The sequence below is a fragment of the Salmo trutta genome, chromosome 32 (assembly GCF_901001165.1).
Source record: "Salmo trutta chromosome 32, fSalTru1.1, whole genome shotgun sequence".
NCBI classification, from domain to species: Eukaryota; Metazoa; Chordata; class Actinopteri; order Salmoniformes; family Salmonidae; genus Salmo; species Salmo trutta.
In genome coordinates, this window is record NC_042988.1 from 26,133,958 (window position 1) to 26,152,496 (window position 18,539).

The following is an 18,539-nucleotide window of genomic DNA, read 5'->3' on the forward strand; positions in this document are numbered from 1 at the left end:
TTGTTTGTAGAAAAAAAAATACTTTCCAGTGCTTTCTTAATATAATAGATTACATTCATGTTTCCCAGCGGGAACTTCAGTTGTGGAATTCGTAACAACGTACATTTTATCCTAGTTTATTTGGCGCTATAAAGTCGGTTTCCATCCAATTTGGGATAGATTTTCATGCTAATATTCAAAAATATGCTAAAACGATATGTGCATTCCCCCGCCAGGGATGTTTCCATCAAACATACTTTTTATGGGTAAAAGGCTGTGCTTGAGGACGTAGTGCAGATAAAAATAACTTCTGCCGTTAAATTCACATGTAGTCTACCGAATGAAAAATGGGTTTCCATCGCATTTTCAGCTCTACTGATGGAGTAGGAAATGTGTACTCTGATCTTGGAACATGCGCTCTAGCCAACAGCTCGCAGATACAGTGCGGCAGGCTACCAACATTATGCGACTATTGGATAAGAGCAATATTATTTGTATTTGTCAAAAGGCAGCCAAGAATCGATCATCATCACCAGAAGAAGACCCTCGATATTTATTGGAAAGGAGCATCACCTTGCACATTTACCACCCTGTGAAGTTCATCATAATGTATTTAATCTGTAGCCTAATAAACTGCATGCTTTCCCGAGTCGTAGTGGGAGAACCACAATTTATCATGGCGTGACTTCAAGTTTACTTCGATAGGATGGTTATTACATCAATATTTGCGCATAAAAGGTGTTTCCACTGCCATTTCTCGCATAACTAATTTTACCGACACAAAAAGTTCCCACCTTGTATAGCGTAATTTGTTTTGTCTACATTTGGAAGGTTTCCATCATTAAATGTTTTACCTGACGTACTTTACTCGCATAAAACGATTGAATGGAAACCTGGTTAGTGACATACATTCATTGATTATCTCTACATCTCATCCTACAACATACTCAACATGTCCTTCAAAATAGATATAGAAAATAAATAAGAAGAAAATAATAATAAGATAATATTGTAATAAGACATAAATAGGTAAAAAAAACGAATATTTTAAATACAAAGCAATACACAAATATTAAAGTAAACATTAAAGATATGTTGCTACTGTGCATTCTCTCAACAACCCTGTGCACATGATTTGATAAGACAATCCCCTCATTCATAGCTTAAAAAACAATATTTACTGGAAAAACATACTAACTATAATCCTGAGCGATAAAAACAGTGCTATTTCATCCAAGAGAGAAAAATGCTAAAGTAACAGTACAACCCATAACCCACGATGACCAATACTTTTAAACGTATTTTTCCAACATTACAAGACACATTATTATTTTACATTTTGAATCCCCCTTCCATGCAGGAGGCCTTTTGGATTTTGGTAGGCCCTCATTGTAAATAAGAATTTGTTCTTAACTGACTTGCCTAGTTAAATAAAAATCAAATTAAAAAATCAATAGAATTCTGGAAAGAAAATCCTTGCAGCTCAAAACCAGTTGGAAGGCTAGGTAGAGTATAAAGGAGTGGAATAATCTTCTGTGATGAGCAGGGAGTCGGACTGAATCAGATTCAGACAAATATACGGTGTCTCCCACATGGTCTTCCCCACTACTCCATCTCTCTGACAGGTGGTGGGATGATGGGTTGATCCCAGTTAACTCCAGATCCCCAGGATCTATTCAATCAACCCCTACCAAATGAGTCCCAGATCTAGCCCTCAGCATGTGTCTATGAAGACAGGAGTGTCTATATCCAATAGAATCTACAGGTATAATTTTGGACCTATGATGCCCAGGTATGTGGCGGTGTAGGTGGTGTTGATCCTGGCAATAGGGGAGACAGTGACTGTGAGGTTGTCGGAGGCTGCTAGATCCACAGCCCTGCCCAGGAACCCTGTGCTGAGGGAGGTGGTGGTCATCCTTACTTCCAGCAGGACTCTGTTGTTCTTGTTCACTCTCACTATGTGCTGTCCAGACACCTCTGGTGTCTCCAGAGTCACCTGAAGATACAGGAAGTAACAACCATCCTGGTTGATGGTCAGGGATCCGTCCTTTAGGGAGACAAAATGATTCGCCTTGGACTGCGTCTTCCACTTGATCACACTTCTCACCACCAAGACATCATTATCTGTGGATGATAAATTGAAAACTGGCATCAGTAATGTGGCTAGAATTGGAATATGTATTAATTGTGACTATATCTAAAAATACAAAGAGACTGAACATTCTAAGAACTCTCACCGTTACTTGTGGGTTCAAAGGTGAGCATTTGCCATGGCACTCTTTGTGGCTCCAGGGGTATGCTCTGCGGAGACAGAGATAACTCATCATTAGTCACTGATCTCTCTACTCATTGAAGTAATGGTGGGCATCCAAGCAACACGACTCAAATCCTAACAGTAAAACAAAGAAGGGTTGTGGTTAATTCCATTTCAATTCCAGTCAATTCAAAAAGTAATTTTCCTCATTGAAAAGCACTGAAGATAATTTTGAATTTCAGTGTACTTCCTGAATTGACTGGAATTGAAATATAATTATCCCCAACCCTGGAACAAAGTATGATCTTCAAGCTATCCTTTTTATCTGTGACAGGGTACGAACTACAGCTGTTGTCTATGTTTCCTTGGGGCCCTATTTAGGGAAGCACAGGCAGGAAGGTATAAAAGCAGAGGGGAGGGGATGGGGTTAGCATCAAACTATTGGATTTAATACTTTCTTGTGCACTGCTCAGGGACGCAAACAACAACGTTTCCATCAGAAACGATCCAACACGGCATTTCTCGCAAGCTCTATGGAATGCCTTTAGACCAGGCTTATTGATAAATTAAATAATAATAAAGGTGTCTAGATTTGGGCTAGATGTTGCATGCCTTTCACATTTAGGAATGAATTTGAACTAGTTGCCTCATTTAACACTTACTAATGGAGTATGCCACATTTTCATGATCGTAAAACAGAGATTGAAATCTGATTTCAGAGAAGGAAAATCTGCACAGTGGCATTTCCCTGCATGTGGATATGATGTTATGACGTCACCTTTCCCAGCAGTGCGGTGAGGCTGGTGGTTGAGCCCTCTACTGTCTGAGAGCCTGGAGGATGATACGTCAGACAGAGAAAGCGGGACTGACGAGGTATGGCCTAGCCTAGGCTCAGGTCCCTTCCAAGATGCATTCAAGTGTTTGGATTCTATTCAAAATCATCTATTGCCGGGTTTCCAAAAATCGTTCCTGGGTCCTCCCACGGGTACACGTTTTGGTTTTTGCCCTATCACCACAGCTTATTAAAATAATCTTGCCTTGATTATTTGAATCAGCTGTGTAGTACTAGGGCAAAAACTAAAACGTGTACCCCAGGGAGACCCCAGGACTGAGTTTTGGGAAACCCTGGTCTATTGTATATCCTATTGGCAGGCCATGTATATCATGATGATGATGATGTTATGACTACTCTCTGTCTTGGAGGGGGCAAAAATGAACAAAACGTTTGCATGGGACATGTTAAAACATGTTTTGAGGTTGGAAACATGTTTAAACCCGTCTTGTGGTTAGCTTACCGGAGATGTGTCTGCTGTGGGTCTTGGAGCTGAAACAATTTCTGGCAGAGGCTGGGGGAGGGAGATAGGACAATCGTCATGATATTTCCACTCAGTAACTATGTTGTAAGTAACGACATTTGCCCGAGAAAAACATTTGTATTCTACTCTTGGCTATATGAAACAGTATTAATATGATACACACAGTGATCATTCAGTAGCACACACCCAGCCCTTTCATATTGGAGAACAGGGTTCTGCTGTCACCAGTACTAAACCACACATAGTGATGCGTTTCCCCCACCAGCTGTGATGCTACTGAAACCACTTCAGAGGCTTGTACTCAACAGGTGCAATAGGCAGGTGTTACCACAGCTACAATACACTGCTTTATTGACACACATTGATCCAACTTCAAGATCTCATCTTATTTTTACACAAAGTGAGCTACAATACATATCTCAGATTTAATTCAACTTGATTTCACGAACTATGTCCCTCCCTAAGTCGTGATGGTCAGGGGCTCTTTATTCAATAAAAATCTAGCAACAGCATTGCATAGTTAACACACCAGAGAGTGTGTAAGTGTGTGTCTATGCAGGTTAGCAGTCTTACCAGTGCGTGTTGCCTGGTGATGACGAGTAGGGTGATGGAGACCACGTGGCTGACGGTGAGGAGACCGACCCAGAGAAGGAGTCCACTGACCAGGCGCCGCTGGCTCCCCTGGGCCCCCGGGCTATGATGGTGGCAGTTCTCTGAAACCTCACAGCGATCCATCGACTGCTGCGGCATCATCAATCTGCAACGTCCGGCCGTGGGGGGGAGAGAGGCTCGAGTAGAGCAACCTCAGTCCCCTGAGATGCAGCAGAGGGAGTGCAGGAAGAGAGAGAGATGGAGCCGCTGTGTGTGTTTGTCCTCTTGGCTTCCTCTGCTGTGAAACCTCAGAACACTGCTGCGTGTGTGTTGCGTCTGTATCCGACAAGGACGTCTTTATGTCTGTGTTCTGCTCTGTGTTCCTCTGTAGCTGTCCAGGACAGGAGGTAGGTCGGGCTGGTACTTTCCTGAGTGACTGAAGGAAAACAAAGAGACTAGATAACTCTTCACGTACGGGACTGGCCCTCCTACTATTCACACTACTCTCATAGAGAAAGAGGAACACCACTCCCAACCAATGAGAAAACGAGGGCGTGATAAACATTGACCTTTAAGTGAGAATGAGTCAGTCACATCCTTCCCCTAAATAGATTTTACAATGTGATTTGTCAGCTACAACTATAAATGAAATCGAACCAATAGATGTTGATAGTGTTTTGGCACTGTTCAATGTGAGTCCATTCACTTTTCTGATGTGTCAGTACGTAATTCGCTTTCTTTTTCTATTCTCTTCCTCTTTCTCTTTCTGTGCGAAAGTACTGTAGTAAAATACAGGTCAAGTCAACATATTCAAACCCCACTCTACAGCACATTAATATGATAACATGTCACAAGGTTGTGTTTCAAATGTTTGCATCTCTAAAATCTCCCAGTCCCAGCTGCATGCCAGGCTGTGCTGTGCACCTCTTATGGTTTCACTTTGGTTACTTGTGGCTGACCTGGGGAAAGTTTCCGGACCACACAACAGGGTTAAGGTGTCAATCTTGGTATTTGAGTATACTGACCTGGTTAGTGATGACAAAGGCCAAAACAACACCTACACATATGATGATTAGATGGACATTATGGAACAAAACACTTCCCTAGGTGAAAGTTGGATACTACTATCCGTTGTTTAGGTTGTAATGGAAATAACTGACCTTTCCTTTCTTATGGCATTTGAGCAATAGGCTTTGTAATATACTAGCACACAGGAATGCAGGTAAAATAACCATGTGTATCTGATGTAATGGGTCAAGTGTAAAGTACAGATGACGACATGTAGTAATTAGTAACAGAGCGGCCCTCGGGCACTGCAGGTAAGTATATGCATGACATCTCTCTTTCTTTGGATCATTTGTTTCTCAAAACAATGTTCTTTCAACTCAGTGTTTCACATTGCAAACAATATGCAAACAAACGTTGCTTTTTTTCTTGGTAATATAGACATCACAATAGTCATTACATTGTTATTATTAATGTCTTGTCAATGTTTTATTTTTTCTTCTATTTTGATTTTTGTTTGTTTTTCAACAGTCTCTGTTTGAACTACAAACACTGACAGAATTGGCATTCTGATAGGTCTTCCATAACGAGTTGAATTCACTGGTGTGTCAGTGTTTACATTGTTGCTTTACATTGTTTGCTTTGGTGTTGTTGGTGCTGGAGAACACACAGGTGAGTAGTTTTCTTCCAGGCTGACACTTGTTTCAGGTTCTATTTCCACTGGATGAGGTACGTCCATTATGGTTTCTGAGTGTCTCTCTGGGTGTGTTGTTTCATGTGTTTTTTAACAGGTGTCTCCGGTTCCTTCAGTAGATTCTCTCATTTTGTGTTTGTACTATGTATGACCTTGGCTGGACATGTTTTCCAAATAAAATTGCTGATTGCCATTTGTTGTCTTGTCTGTTCCTGACTCATTCTCCTTCCTTCATGACCAAAAGCTTAAATGTGCTTTGGTCAAGGTAGTGTTTTGTCTCTGTTGTCTGCTTGTGAGCCTGCTCCTGATATGCTGATAGAGTCCTGGATTTAACAATCTCTCTGACTTCAAAATCTTTGTCTGCAGCCTCCTTCCCATCAGTAGGTGTGCAGGTGAGAGACCTACTCCATCCAGGGGTGTGTTTCTTTACTCAATGAAAGAATGTAACAGCCTTATTCTAAAATTGATTAAATAGTTTTTCCTCATCAATCTACACACAACACCCCATAAAGACAAAGAAAAAAAAATGTCTATTTTTTGGGGGGAAATAAAATGAAAAACTGAAATCACATTTACTTAAGTATTCAGACCATTTACTCAGTACTTTGTTGAAGCACCTTTGGCAGTGATAACAGCCTTGAGTCTTCTTGGGTATGATGCTACAAGCTCGGCACACCTGTATTTGGGGAGTTTCCCCCATTCTTCTCTGCAGATCCTCTCAAGCTGTGTCAGGTTGGATCGGGAGCGTCGCTGCACAGCTATTTTCAGGTCTCTCGAGAGACGTTCGATCGGGTTCAAGTACAGGCTCTGGATGGGCCACTCAAGGACATTCAGAGACGTTTCCTGAAGCCACTCCTGCGTTGTCTTGGCTGTGTGCTTAGTGTATTTGTCCTTTTGGAAGGTGAACCTTCGCCCCAGTCTGAGGTCCTGAGCGCTTCGGAGCAGGTTTTCATCAAGGATCTCTCTCTACTTTGCTCTGTTCATCTTTTCCTTGACCCTGACTAGTCTCACAGTCCCTGCTGCTGAAAAACATCCCCACAGCATGATGCTGCCACCACCATGCTTCACCGTAGAGATGGTGGCAGGTTTCCTTCAGACGTAACACTTGGCATTCAGGCCAAAGAGTTCCATCTTGGTTTCATCAGGCCAGAGAATCTTGTTTCTCATGGTCTGAGTCCTTTAGTTGCCTTTTCGCAAACACCAAGTGGGCTGTCATGTGCCTTTTACTGAGGAGTGGCTTCCGTCTGGCCACTCCACCATAAAGGCCTGATTAGTGGAGTGCTGCAGAGATGGTTGTCCTTCTGGAAGGTTCTCCCATCTCCAAAGAGGAACTCTGAACTCCGGAGCTCATTCAGAGTGACCATCAGGTTCTTTGTCACCTCCCTGACCAAGGCCCTCCTCCCCCGATTGCTCAGTCTGGCCAGACGGCCAGGTCTAGGAAGAGTCTTGGTGGTTACAAACTTCTTCCATTTAAGAATGGAGGCCATTGTGTTCTTGAGGACCTTCGATGCTGCAGAAATGTTTTGGTACCCTTCCCCAGACCTGTGCCTCAACACAATCCTGTCTTGGAGTTCTACGCAAAATTCCTTCGACCACATGGCTTGGTTTTTGCTCTCGACATGCACTGTCAACCTTGAGACCATATATAGGCAGGTGTGTGCCATTTCCAAATCATGTCCAATCAATTGAATTTACCACAGGTGGACTCCAATCAAGTTGTAGATACAGCTCAAGGATGATCAATGGAAACAGGATGCACCTGAGCTCAATTTCGTGTCTCATAACAAAGGGTCTGAATTTGTTATGTAAATAAGGTATTTCTGTTTTAGTTTTTTATACATTTGCAAGAATTTCTAAAAACATGTTTTCGATTTCTCATTATGGGGTATTGTGTGTAGATTGAGGAGAAAAATACAATTAATCAAATTTAGAATAAGGCTGTAACGTAACAAAATATGGAAAATGTCAAGGGGTCTGAATATTTTCCAAATGCACTGTATGTGGGGCGGCAGGTAGCCTAGTGGTTAGAGCGTCGGGCCAGTAACCGAAAGGTTGCTAGATAGAATCCCTGAGCTGACAAGGTAAAAATCTGTCATTCTGCCCCTGAACAAGGCAGTCAACCCACTGTTCCTAGGCCATCATTGTAAATAAGAATTTGTTCTTAAATGACTTGTCTAGTTAAATAAAGGTTCAAAAAATTGCTTTTTATAACGGGTTCTTCAGTCTGAACTACTCTCTCAGCTTGGCCGTTTGACTGTGGAAATCTAGGGCTCGACGTGACATGTTTGAACTCTCAGCTGGTAGAAAAGTCTTGACTCACAAAACATTTCTTGACTCACAAGCTGTCTTCCATTGTTGGGGCACAAAACGTTGAGCACCCCATTCCTTGCGAAGATCGACTTAGTGCTGCAATTATGTGTTTACTTGCTGTCCCACTGAACTTGGAGATTTCTGGGTATTTTGTAGTAATCCACACATAGTAGAAATTCTGTGTCATTGTAATGGAAGAGGTCCACTCTAACTTTGGCCCAAGCTTTCTCTTATATTGGATGGGACATGTTTGGTTGTTGTTTTTGTGTTTGTTGCAGATTGCACATTTTTTTACATCTTCAATCTGTTTAGCCATGCCTGGCCGAACAGAACATCCCTTGCTCGTTCCTTACATTTTACAATTCCCATGTATGCTTCATGGATTTTTCAGATTTCTTCTCATTTTCTGAGGGACAACAAGTTTTAACTTTTGAACAGCAGTCCATCTGAGTATTCAAGTCCTCTCTGAAGGTGCAGTGGTGCTGTATTTCCTTTGCAACTTTCCCTCTAGTGTCTGGCCATCCTTTTAAAACTGTTTCTGTGACCAGTTTTAACTCTTCACCTTCTGCTTTAGCTGTTTTTAATTGCTGTAGTTTCTCCTCTGAAACAGGAGGTTTTTGATCGATGTAGTTTACATCCAGCTCACCATCGAGCAATTTCTCTCTCTAATCCTTCAGGTATGCTCGGCTCAGTGCATCAGCCACGTGTATCTCCTTTCCTGGTTTGTCTGTCACATGTAGACTGTGTTTCTGTAGTCTCATCAGCATTCTCTGCAGTCTGGCTGGTACTTTCTGGAGCGACTTCTTGAAGATTGTTTCCAAGGGTTTGAGGTCTGACTCCACCTGGATCTGTTTTTCATACAGGTATTGATGAAACTTCTTGCAGCCATACACTATCGCCGTTAGCTCTTTTTCAATTTGAGCGTATGTCTTTTGAGAGTCTGTGAGGGATCTTGACCCGTATGCAATTGGCTGACCATCTTACAGGATCACAGCTCCCAAGCCTTCTGAGCTTGCATCCACAGATAGTCATGTATTATAATTTTTTTTACATCATAGTACTTTAACACTGGCGCATTGCTGACAAGCTAATCAAATGGCTATTTGCATTGCCCCCCCCTTTTACGCTGCTGCTACTCTGTTTATTATATATGCATAGTCACTTTAACTCTACCTACATGTACATATTATCTCGACTAACCGGTGCCCCCACACATTGACTCTGTACCGGTACCCTCTGTATATAGCCTCGCTACTGTTATTTTACTGCTGCTTTTTACTTATTTGTAACTTTAACTTTATATTTTTTTACTTATCTATTTTGTACTGAACACATTATTCTTAACTGCATTGTGGTTAAGGTCTTGTAAGTAAGCATTTCACTGTAAGGTACCTTTTGTATTCGGCACATGTAACAAATTTGATTTGATTTTAAGTGTTTTCATGCTTTTGAAGCTCTGTTCATGTGCAGACTCCAAGTCCCACTGAATGTCTCCTTCCAGCAGTTGTCTCAGTGGTGCGTGGACATCTGAGAGATTTGGGATGAACTTTGTGATATACTGCAACATTCCCATGAACCTCTGAAGCGCTGCTTTGTCCTCTGGCACTGGCCTTTCTTGTAATGCTCCGACCTATTCGGAAGCTGGTTTCAGGTCTTCTTTGCTTAACACATGTCCAATGTAGAGAATTTCTGTCATTCTGATTTTGCACTTGTCCATATTCAATTTCAAGTTGATGCTTCTCAGTCTGTCTAGCAGCTATCTCAGTCTCCGGTCGTGCTGCTCTGTGTCATCACCCAAGACAAGAATGTCATCCATGATGTTTACGACACCTTTCAGACCTTCCGAATGCTGTGCGAGGCACCTCTGGAGCGGACGCGATTCCGAACAGCAGTCTCTTGAATGAATACCTCCCAAACGGCGTATTGACGTGTAGTCGGGAGCTCTCATCATCCAGTTGGATTTCCACATTATTTATTACGAGATTTTGTGAATTATTTTTCCCAAATACAATGCTTTTAGTTTTTGAAATATTTAGGACTAACTTATTCCTTGCCACCCATTCTGAAAACAACTGCATCTCTTTAAGTGTTGCAGTGATTTCACTCGCTGTAGTAGCTGATGTGTATAGTGTTGAGTCATCCGCATACATAAATACGCATACATTATTCAAAGCCAGTGGAATGTCATTGGTAAAGACTGAAAAAAGTAAGGGGCCTAGACAGCTGCCCAGGGGAATTCCTGATTTTACCTGGATTATGTTGGAGAGGCTTCCATTAAAGATCACCCTCTGTGTTCTGTTAGACAGGTAACTCTTTATCTACAATATAGCAGAGGGAGTAAAGCCATAATACAGGTTTTTCCAGCAGCAGACTGTCAAAAGCCTAAGTGAAGTCTAACAAAATAGCTCCTACAATCTTTTTATTATCAATTTCTCTGAGCCAATCATCAGTCATTTGTGTAAGTTCCGTGCTTGTTGAATGTCCTTCCTTATACGCATGTTGAAAGTCTGTCAGTTTGTTTACAGTAAAATAGCATTGTATCTGGTCAAACAGGCTGATTGATCGGCTATTTGAGCCAGAAAAGGCGGCTTTACTATTCTTGGGTAGACAACAATTTTTTCACCTCTTCCACACTATGGATTTCAAAATTACAATGCTGGTCTTTCATAATTTGATCAGTTATATTTGGATGTGTAGTATCAGTGTTTTTTGCTGGCATGTCATGCCTAAGTTTGCTAATCTTGCCAATGAAACAAATCATTAAAGTAATTGGCAATATCAGTGGGTTTTGTGATGAATGAGCCATCTGATTCAATGAATGATTTGCCTTTTTGCCCAAAATTTCATTTAAGGTGCTCCAAAGTGTTTTATAATTTTTTATATAATTTATCTTTGTGTAATAGTATAGTTTCTTCTTTTTATTCAGTTGGATATGAAGAAAATGATGAGAGATATTAGAAATGTGCCTTGGAGAATGACGAAGTGAGAATTGTATAAGTAAACAGACTTTCTCAGGAGCAAGAATAACATTGGCTTGGAGTCTTTGAAAAGGACAGGGGGAACCTTGGAGCTATGTCTTAGTTTATGGGGATTCCAAATGTGATGGAATGAGGAACCAGAGCAGTTTCATTGGTTACATAATCATACCGTAGTTCTGTATTCATGGTTGATGTACTACACAGCAACAGATTGCTGGGATGAAAAGCTCATCACTTTTCACTTTCACCACCCTGTGAAGTTCATCATTTGTTTAGTCTGTAGCCTAATAAACTGCATGCTTTCCCGACGAGTGTAGTGGGAGGACCACCCAACATGTTATCGCGCGACTCCAAATTGACTTTGATATGATGGTTATTATATCAATATTTGCGCATAAAAGCGTTTCCAACGACATTTATCGCATAATACATTTTTAACGACAAAGATCCCACTTTGTCTAGCACATTGTTTTGTCGACATTTTGGAAAGTTTACAGAAAAATGTTCTGTTTCCATCAGGCGTGTCATTGCATTTTTTTTATCTGACATGTACTTTACTCGCATAAATGGTTGATGAAAAGCTATTCTGGAGTGTGGCCTATGCTACATGTCTGTTAATTTCCCCTCGTTCCTTTCTTTTTTATGACTACTCTACATGCTGTGGCCATAGTTTATTATGTTGCCATGGGGAGGTGGGGCAGAGAGTCCCGTGTAAAAGACAGTTCATTATCGATGTCAGTTGGCCTGAGCTCAAACGTGACCTTTGGTAGGACATGGTTACCTGTACAAGGCCAGAGTACCATTTATTGGTCCGTGCTATCTGGTTGGGACGTCTGTACCCCATTGAAGTTTACATTTTAAATGGGTTAGGTAAGGGTTATGGTTAAGTTTAGGCTAGGGGTTAAGGTTAGGTTTAGGGTTTATGGTAGGGGCATTCCAAGGAACCTGGATAGCACTGACACTCTTAGTGGGGTGGACTGACAGTTGATCAGTGTCATCTGAGGTGTGCTGTACTCAGGGTTGGGTAGGTTCCTTTCTAAATGTAATCCATTACAGTTACCTGTCACAAATTGTAATCAGAAATTTAACTTGTGGATTACCCAAACTCAGTAATGTAATCTGAATAGTTTCAGTTACTTTTGTATTACCTTCACCTTTGAGGCAATAGAAGAAGTCAAAAAGGTGCGTCATCAAAGTGGTCTCTGACTTGTAGTCAGACTCACTCAGTTGGAACAAATTTAAACTTGTACTTTTTGTCAATGCTGAATTTAATATCATTGAGAAAACACAGTACCAGTCAAAAGTTTGGACACTTACTCCTTCAATGTTTTTTCTTTATTTGTACTATTTTCTACATTGTAGAATAATAGTGAAGACATCAAAACTATGAAATAACACATATGTAATCATGTAGTAACCAAAAATGTGTTATAAAATACCCTTTGCCTTGATGATAGTTTGCACACTCTTGGAATTCTCTCAACCAGCTTCCCCTGGAATATTTTTCCAACAGTCTTGAAGGAGTTCCCACATATGCTGAGCACTTGTTGGCTGCTTTTCTTTCACTCTGCGGTCCGACTCATCCCAGACCATCTCAATTGGGTTGAGGTCAGGTGATTATGGAGGCCAGGTCATCTGATGCAGCACTCCATCACTCTCTTTCTTGGTCAAATAGCCCTTACACAGCCTGGTGTGTTGGGTCATTGTCCTGTTGAAAAACAAATAATAGTCCTACTAAGTGCAAACCAGATGGGATGGCGTATCGCTGCAGAATTTTGTTGTAGCCATGCTGGTTAAGTGTGCCTTGAATTCTAAATAAATCACTGACAGTGTCATCAGCAAAGCACTCCCACACCATCACACTTCCTCCTCCATGCTTCACGGTGGGAAGCACACATTCGGAGATCATCAGTTCACCTACTCTGCATCTCACAAAGACACGGCGGTTGGAACCAAAAATCAAACATTTGGACTCATCAGACCAAAGTACAGATTTCCACCGGTCTAATGTCCATTGCTTGTGTTTCTTGGTCAAAGCAAGTCTCTTCGTCTTATTGGTGTCCTCCAGTAGTGGTTTCTTTGCAGCAATTCGACCATGAAGGCCTGATTCACCCAGTCTCATCTGAACAGTTGATGTTGAGATGTGTCTGTTACTTGAACTCTGTGAAGCATTTATTTGGGCTGCATTTTCTGAGGCTGGTAACTGTAATTAACTTATCCTCTGCAGCAGAGGTAACTATGTCTTCCTTTCCTGTGGTGGTCCTCAAGAGAGCCAGTTTCATCATAGTGCTTGATGATTTGTGCGACTGCAATTTTCCGTATTGACTGACCTTCATGTCTTAAAGTAATGATGGACTGACATTTCTCTTTGCTTATTTGAGCTGTACTTGCCATACTATGGACATGGTATTTTTTACCAAATAGGACTATCTTCTGTATACCACCCCTACCTTGTCACAACACAACTGATTGGCTCAAACACATTATGAAGAAAATAAATTCCACAAATGAACTTTTAATAATGAACACCTGTTAATTGAAATGCATTCCAGGTGACTACCTCATGAAGCTGGTTGCGAGAATGCCAAGAGTGTGCAAAGCTGTCAAGGCAAAGGGTGGCTACTTTGAAGAATCTGAAATATGAAATATTTTGATTTGTTTAACACTTTTTTTGGTTACTACATGATTCCATATGTGTTATTTCATAGTTTTGATGTCTTCACTATTATTCTACAATGTAGAAAATAGTAAAAATAAAGAAAAACCCTTGAATGAGTATGTGTGTCCAAACTTTTGACACGTACTGTATGTTTTTGCAAACATATTTTATGAATTTCAAGGTAATCCAAGTAGCAATCATCTCTAGTTCTTCAAAAGTATCTGTAATGGAATGGTATCAAACACATCTAACATATGGAAACCACAAATTTCTCTCCTGGCCCACCTATCACACAGTAAATTACTTTCTACAGCCATCTAGTGGCCATCAAAATTACTGCTAACTGCTTTAGGCTCTTCAATTGAAGACAGACAGTGAATTTATAACCTTTCTATCTAGTCCATTTGCTGGGGTCCTGAATCATCCCATGACCTTTGAGTCTGATATTTGAACAGAAAAAGCGAAGTAAAGGTAGACCTGCAGGGGCGGATTGACCATCTGGCATTTTGGGCAAATGCCAAATGTGCTGGTCAATTTTTTGCCTATTGGTCCTGTCTAACTTAATTTTTTTTCTTCACCTCTACAGATCAATGGTTGAGGGTTTGAAGCTCTATTCAATAAGACAAGGAGGTAATGACACAGACTTGTCAGCCTAAGTAATTTGCTGTTACTTCCTTATTTTATTTTCATTTCTTTTCTCACTTTTGTTTCGATCATCTTTTCCTCTCTCACAATACTGTAGTATGGCTGAGAATGTTACGTGAGAGGAAGTACCCTTGCATGCTATCAGGCTCCTAGCCACGGCTGACTGTAGCATTGCTGAGAATGTTGCGTGAGAGGAAGTACCCTTGCATGCTATCAGGCTCCTAGCCACGGCTGACTGTAGCATTGCTGAGAATGTTGCGTGAGAGGAAGTACCCTTGCATGCTATCAGGCTCCTAGCCACGGCTGACTGTAGCATTGCTGAGAATGTTGCGTGAGAGGAAGTACCCTTGCATGCTATCAGGCTCCTAGCCACGGCTGACTGTAGCATTGCTGAGAATGTTGCGTGAGAGGAAGTACCCTTGCATGCTATCAGGCTCCTAGCCACGGCTGACTGTAGCATTGCTGAGAATGTTACGTGAGAGGAAGTACCCTTGCATGCTATCAGGCTCCTAGCCACGGCTGACTGTAGCATTGCTGAGAATGTTACGTGAGAGGAAGTACCCTTGCATGCTATCAGGCTCCTAGCCACGGCTGACTGTAGCATTGCTGAGAATGTTACGTGAGAGGAAGTACCCTTGCATGCTATCAGGCTCCTAGCCACGGCTGACTGTAGCATTGCTGAGAATGTTGCGTGAGAGGAAGTACCCTTGCATGCTATCAGGCTCCTAGCCACGGCTGACTGTAGCATTGCTGAGAATGTTACGTGAGAGGAAGTACCCTTGCATGCTATCAGGCTCCTAGCCACGGCTGACTGTAGCATTGCTGAGAATGTTATGTGAGAAGAAGTGACCTTGCAAGCCAGGCTCCTTTCCCACAACTGGTGAGGGACTTGAGAAACATATTGGCCTACGTGTGAGTAAATGTGTTTGATTCATGAACATAGCTGCCTAGTTTGATATTTCCTGTGCAAGCAGTTGTAGACCAATCATGTAAAACTACTACATGAATTTGCAGTTATTTTACCTTGTGTAGTCTGTCTCTAATAAACCTTAATATACAGTTCTGAAAAGGAGGTGGCAATTTCTGTACTTTTCACCAGGTGGTGGCACTCTCCTACCTCTTGTCCCTGCTATTCCATACTGTGTAAGGAAAGATCTGAGACTGATCAGAAAGTATACATTTGAAGGAATTCTCATCTACAAGACAGTCGTAAGATTTATGCTAATAACTGTGTTAGGCCTATACAAACCATTTTAGCAGAGACATTCAGGGTTGGAGATGTCCATTGAATAGACAGGTAGGCATAGGGTCTACTGCATGGTCTCCCATTAGGCCTTCACTGACCAGGAAAGTAACTGATGCTAGAGATAAATCCATTTATTTGATCAAAGGAAGGATTAGATATTGTTGGGCAAACGATGACATTTGAAGTGTAAGGCAAAGGGCAACATTTTCTCACGTTTTTCATTTTTCTAATTTAAGTAGGCCTGGGAAACATAATGGAATCTCTCATTACACACATCTACTCACCCATACTTACACTGACACCACAACACAAACTGCATACATCCACACCCACATAACATGCACACATGCATACTGACACCATACACACACACACACACACACGTGTGCACACACACACACACACATGCTGCTGCTACTGTCTAATTTAGCCTGTTGCTTAGTCACTTTACCCCTACCTTTATGTACAGTACATACAGTAGCTACCTCAATTACCTCGTACCCCTGCACATACAGTAGACTCGTACTGGTACTCCCTATATATAGCCATGTTATGTTCTACTCCCTAAATATAGCCATGTTATGTTCTACTCCCTAAGTATAGCCATGTTATGTTCTACTCCCTAAATATAGCCATGTTATGTTCTACTCCCTAAATATAGCCATGTTATATTCTACTCCCTAAGTATAGCCAAGTTATGTTCTACTCCCTAAGTATAGCCATGTTATGTTCTACTCCCTAAATATAGCCATGTTATGTTCTACTCCCTAAATATAGCCATGTTATATTCTACTCCCTAAGTATAGCCAAGTTATGTTCTACTCCCTATATATAGCCATGATATGTTCTACTCCCTAAATATAGCCATGTTATGTTCTACTCCCTAAATATAGCCATGTTATGTTCTACTCCCTAAATATAGCCATGTTATGTTCTACTCCCTAAATATAGCCATGTTATGTTCTACTCCCTAAGTATAGCCATGTTATGTTCTACTCCTTATATATAGCCATGATATGTTCTACTCCCTATATATAGCCATGTTATGTTCTACTCCCTAAATATAGCCATGTTATGTTCTACTCCCTAAGTATAGCCATGTTATGTTCTACTCCCTATATATAGCCATGATATGTTCTACTCCCTATATATAGCCATGTTATGTTCTACTCCCTAAATATAGCCATGTTATGTTCTACTCCCTAAATATAGCCATGTTATGTTCTACTCCCTATATATAGCCATGTTATGTTCTACTCCCTAAGTATAGCCATGTTATGTTCTACTCCCTAAATATAGCCATGTTATGTTCTACTCCCTAAATATAGCCATGTTATGTTCTACTCCCTAAATATAGCCATGTTATGTTCTACTCCCTAAGTATAGCCATGTTATGTTCTACTCCTTATATATAGCCATGATATGTTCTACTCCCTATATATAGCCATGTTATGTTCTACTCCCTAAGTATAGCCATGTTATGTTCTACTCCTTATATATAGCCATGATATGTTCTACTCCCTATATATAGCCATGTTATGTTCTACTCCCTAAATATAGCCATGTTATGTTCTACTCCCTAAGTATAGCCATGTTATGTTCTACTCCCTAAATATAGCCATGTTATGTTCTACTCCCTAAATATAGCCATGTTATGTTCTACTCCCTATATATAGCCATGTTATGTTCTACTCCCTAAATATAGCCATGTTATGTTCTACTCCCTAAATATAGCCATGTTATGTTCTACTCCCTAAATATAGCCATGTTATGTTCTACTCCCTATATATAGCCATGTTATGTTCTACTCCCTAAGTATAGCCATGTTATGTTCTACTCCCTAAATATAGCCATGTTATGTTCTACTCCCTAAATATAGCCATGTTATGTTCTACTCCCTAAATATAGCCATGTTATGTTCTACTCCCTAAATATAGCCATGTTATATTCTACTCCCTAAATATAGCCATGTTATGTTCTACTCCCTAAATATAGCCATGTTATGTTCTACTCCCTAAATATAGCCATGTTATATTCTACTCCCTAAATATAGCCATGTTATGTTCTACTCCCTATATATAGCCATGTTATTTTTATTTGTTATTCACTGTGTATTTATTCCTCATATCACTGTTTCTATTTTATTTTATCTTTAACTATGCATTGTTGGAAAAGGACCCTTAAGTAAGCATTTCACTGTTAGGCTATACCTGTTGTCTAAGAAGCATGTGCCAAATACAATTAGATGTGATTACTAACCTAATTTAATACACATACCACAGTTCATGAAAGCACACTGAAATAAAAATGTATGCAATTAAATAAACATTTATATATTTCTCTATATTCTTAATTCTGTCTCAAATATAGTATTGATTCTAGCATAACATAGCTGTTAACAAATAAAACAAACAAACAAAGCTATTAGTGTAAAACAAACAAAAAAGTAAGATAATCAAATCAAAGTTTATTCGTCACATGCTTCGTAAAAACAACAGGTGTGGACTAACAGTGAAATGCTTACTTACGGACCCTTCCCAACAATGCAGAGAGAAAGAAAATAGAGAAATTATAGAAAAGTAAAACACATAATAATAATAGATACGCAATGAGTAACGATAATTTGGCAATATACAAGGGATACCAGTACCGAGTCGATGTGCACACTACTCGTGCGAGGTCATTGAGGAAGATATGTACTGTACATACAGTGACAGATAGTAAACAGTAGCAGCAGTGTATGAGTTGAGTCAAAGTTAGTGCAAAAAGGGTCAATACAGATAGTCCGGGTAGCTATTTGGTTAACTACTGTATTTAACTAACAAGTGGGGGTGGGTTGTCAGAGGGTGCGACTGGAGCAAA

General features: G+C 40.6%; 1 protein-coding gene across 1 annotated transcript; it reads right to left on the reverse strand.

The window, feature by feature from the left end:
* Positions 1 to 1,357: 1,357 nt before the first annotated feature.
* Positions 1,358 to 4,650, reverse strand: LOC115171574 (uncharacterized). Its single transcript, XM_029728542.1, has 4 exons — positions 4,123 to 4,650; positions 3,529 to 3,579; positions 2,217 to 2,280; positions 1,358 to 2,103 (listed from the first exon to the last, which is right to left on the reverse strand). Exons 1-4 carry the CDS (start codon positions 4,300 to 4,302, stop codon positions 1,739 to 1,741), a joined length of 660 nt encoding a protein of 219 aa, XP_029584402.1. The 5' UTR covers positions 4,303 to 4,650; the 3' UTR covers positions 1,358 to 1,738.
* Between the last annotated feature and the right edge of the window lie 13,889 nt (positions 4,651 to 18,539).

Excerpts from the sequence above, each read along its gene's own strand:
- LOC115171574 (XM_029728542.1), bottom strand. The coding sequence starts at position 4,302 with ATGATGCCGCAGCAGTCGATGGATCGCTGTGAGGTTTCAGAGAACTGC. Across the intron at positions 3,580-4,122 it reads TCACCAGGCAACACGCACTG|CCTCTGCCAGAAATTGTTTC; the intron begins GTAAGACTGCTA and ends TCCCTCCCCCAG. Across the intron at positions 2,104-2,216 it reads CTTTGAACCCACAAGTAACG|ATAATGATGTCTTGGTGGTG; the intron begins GTGAGAGTTCTT and ends TATCATCCACAG.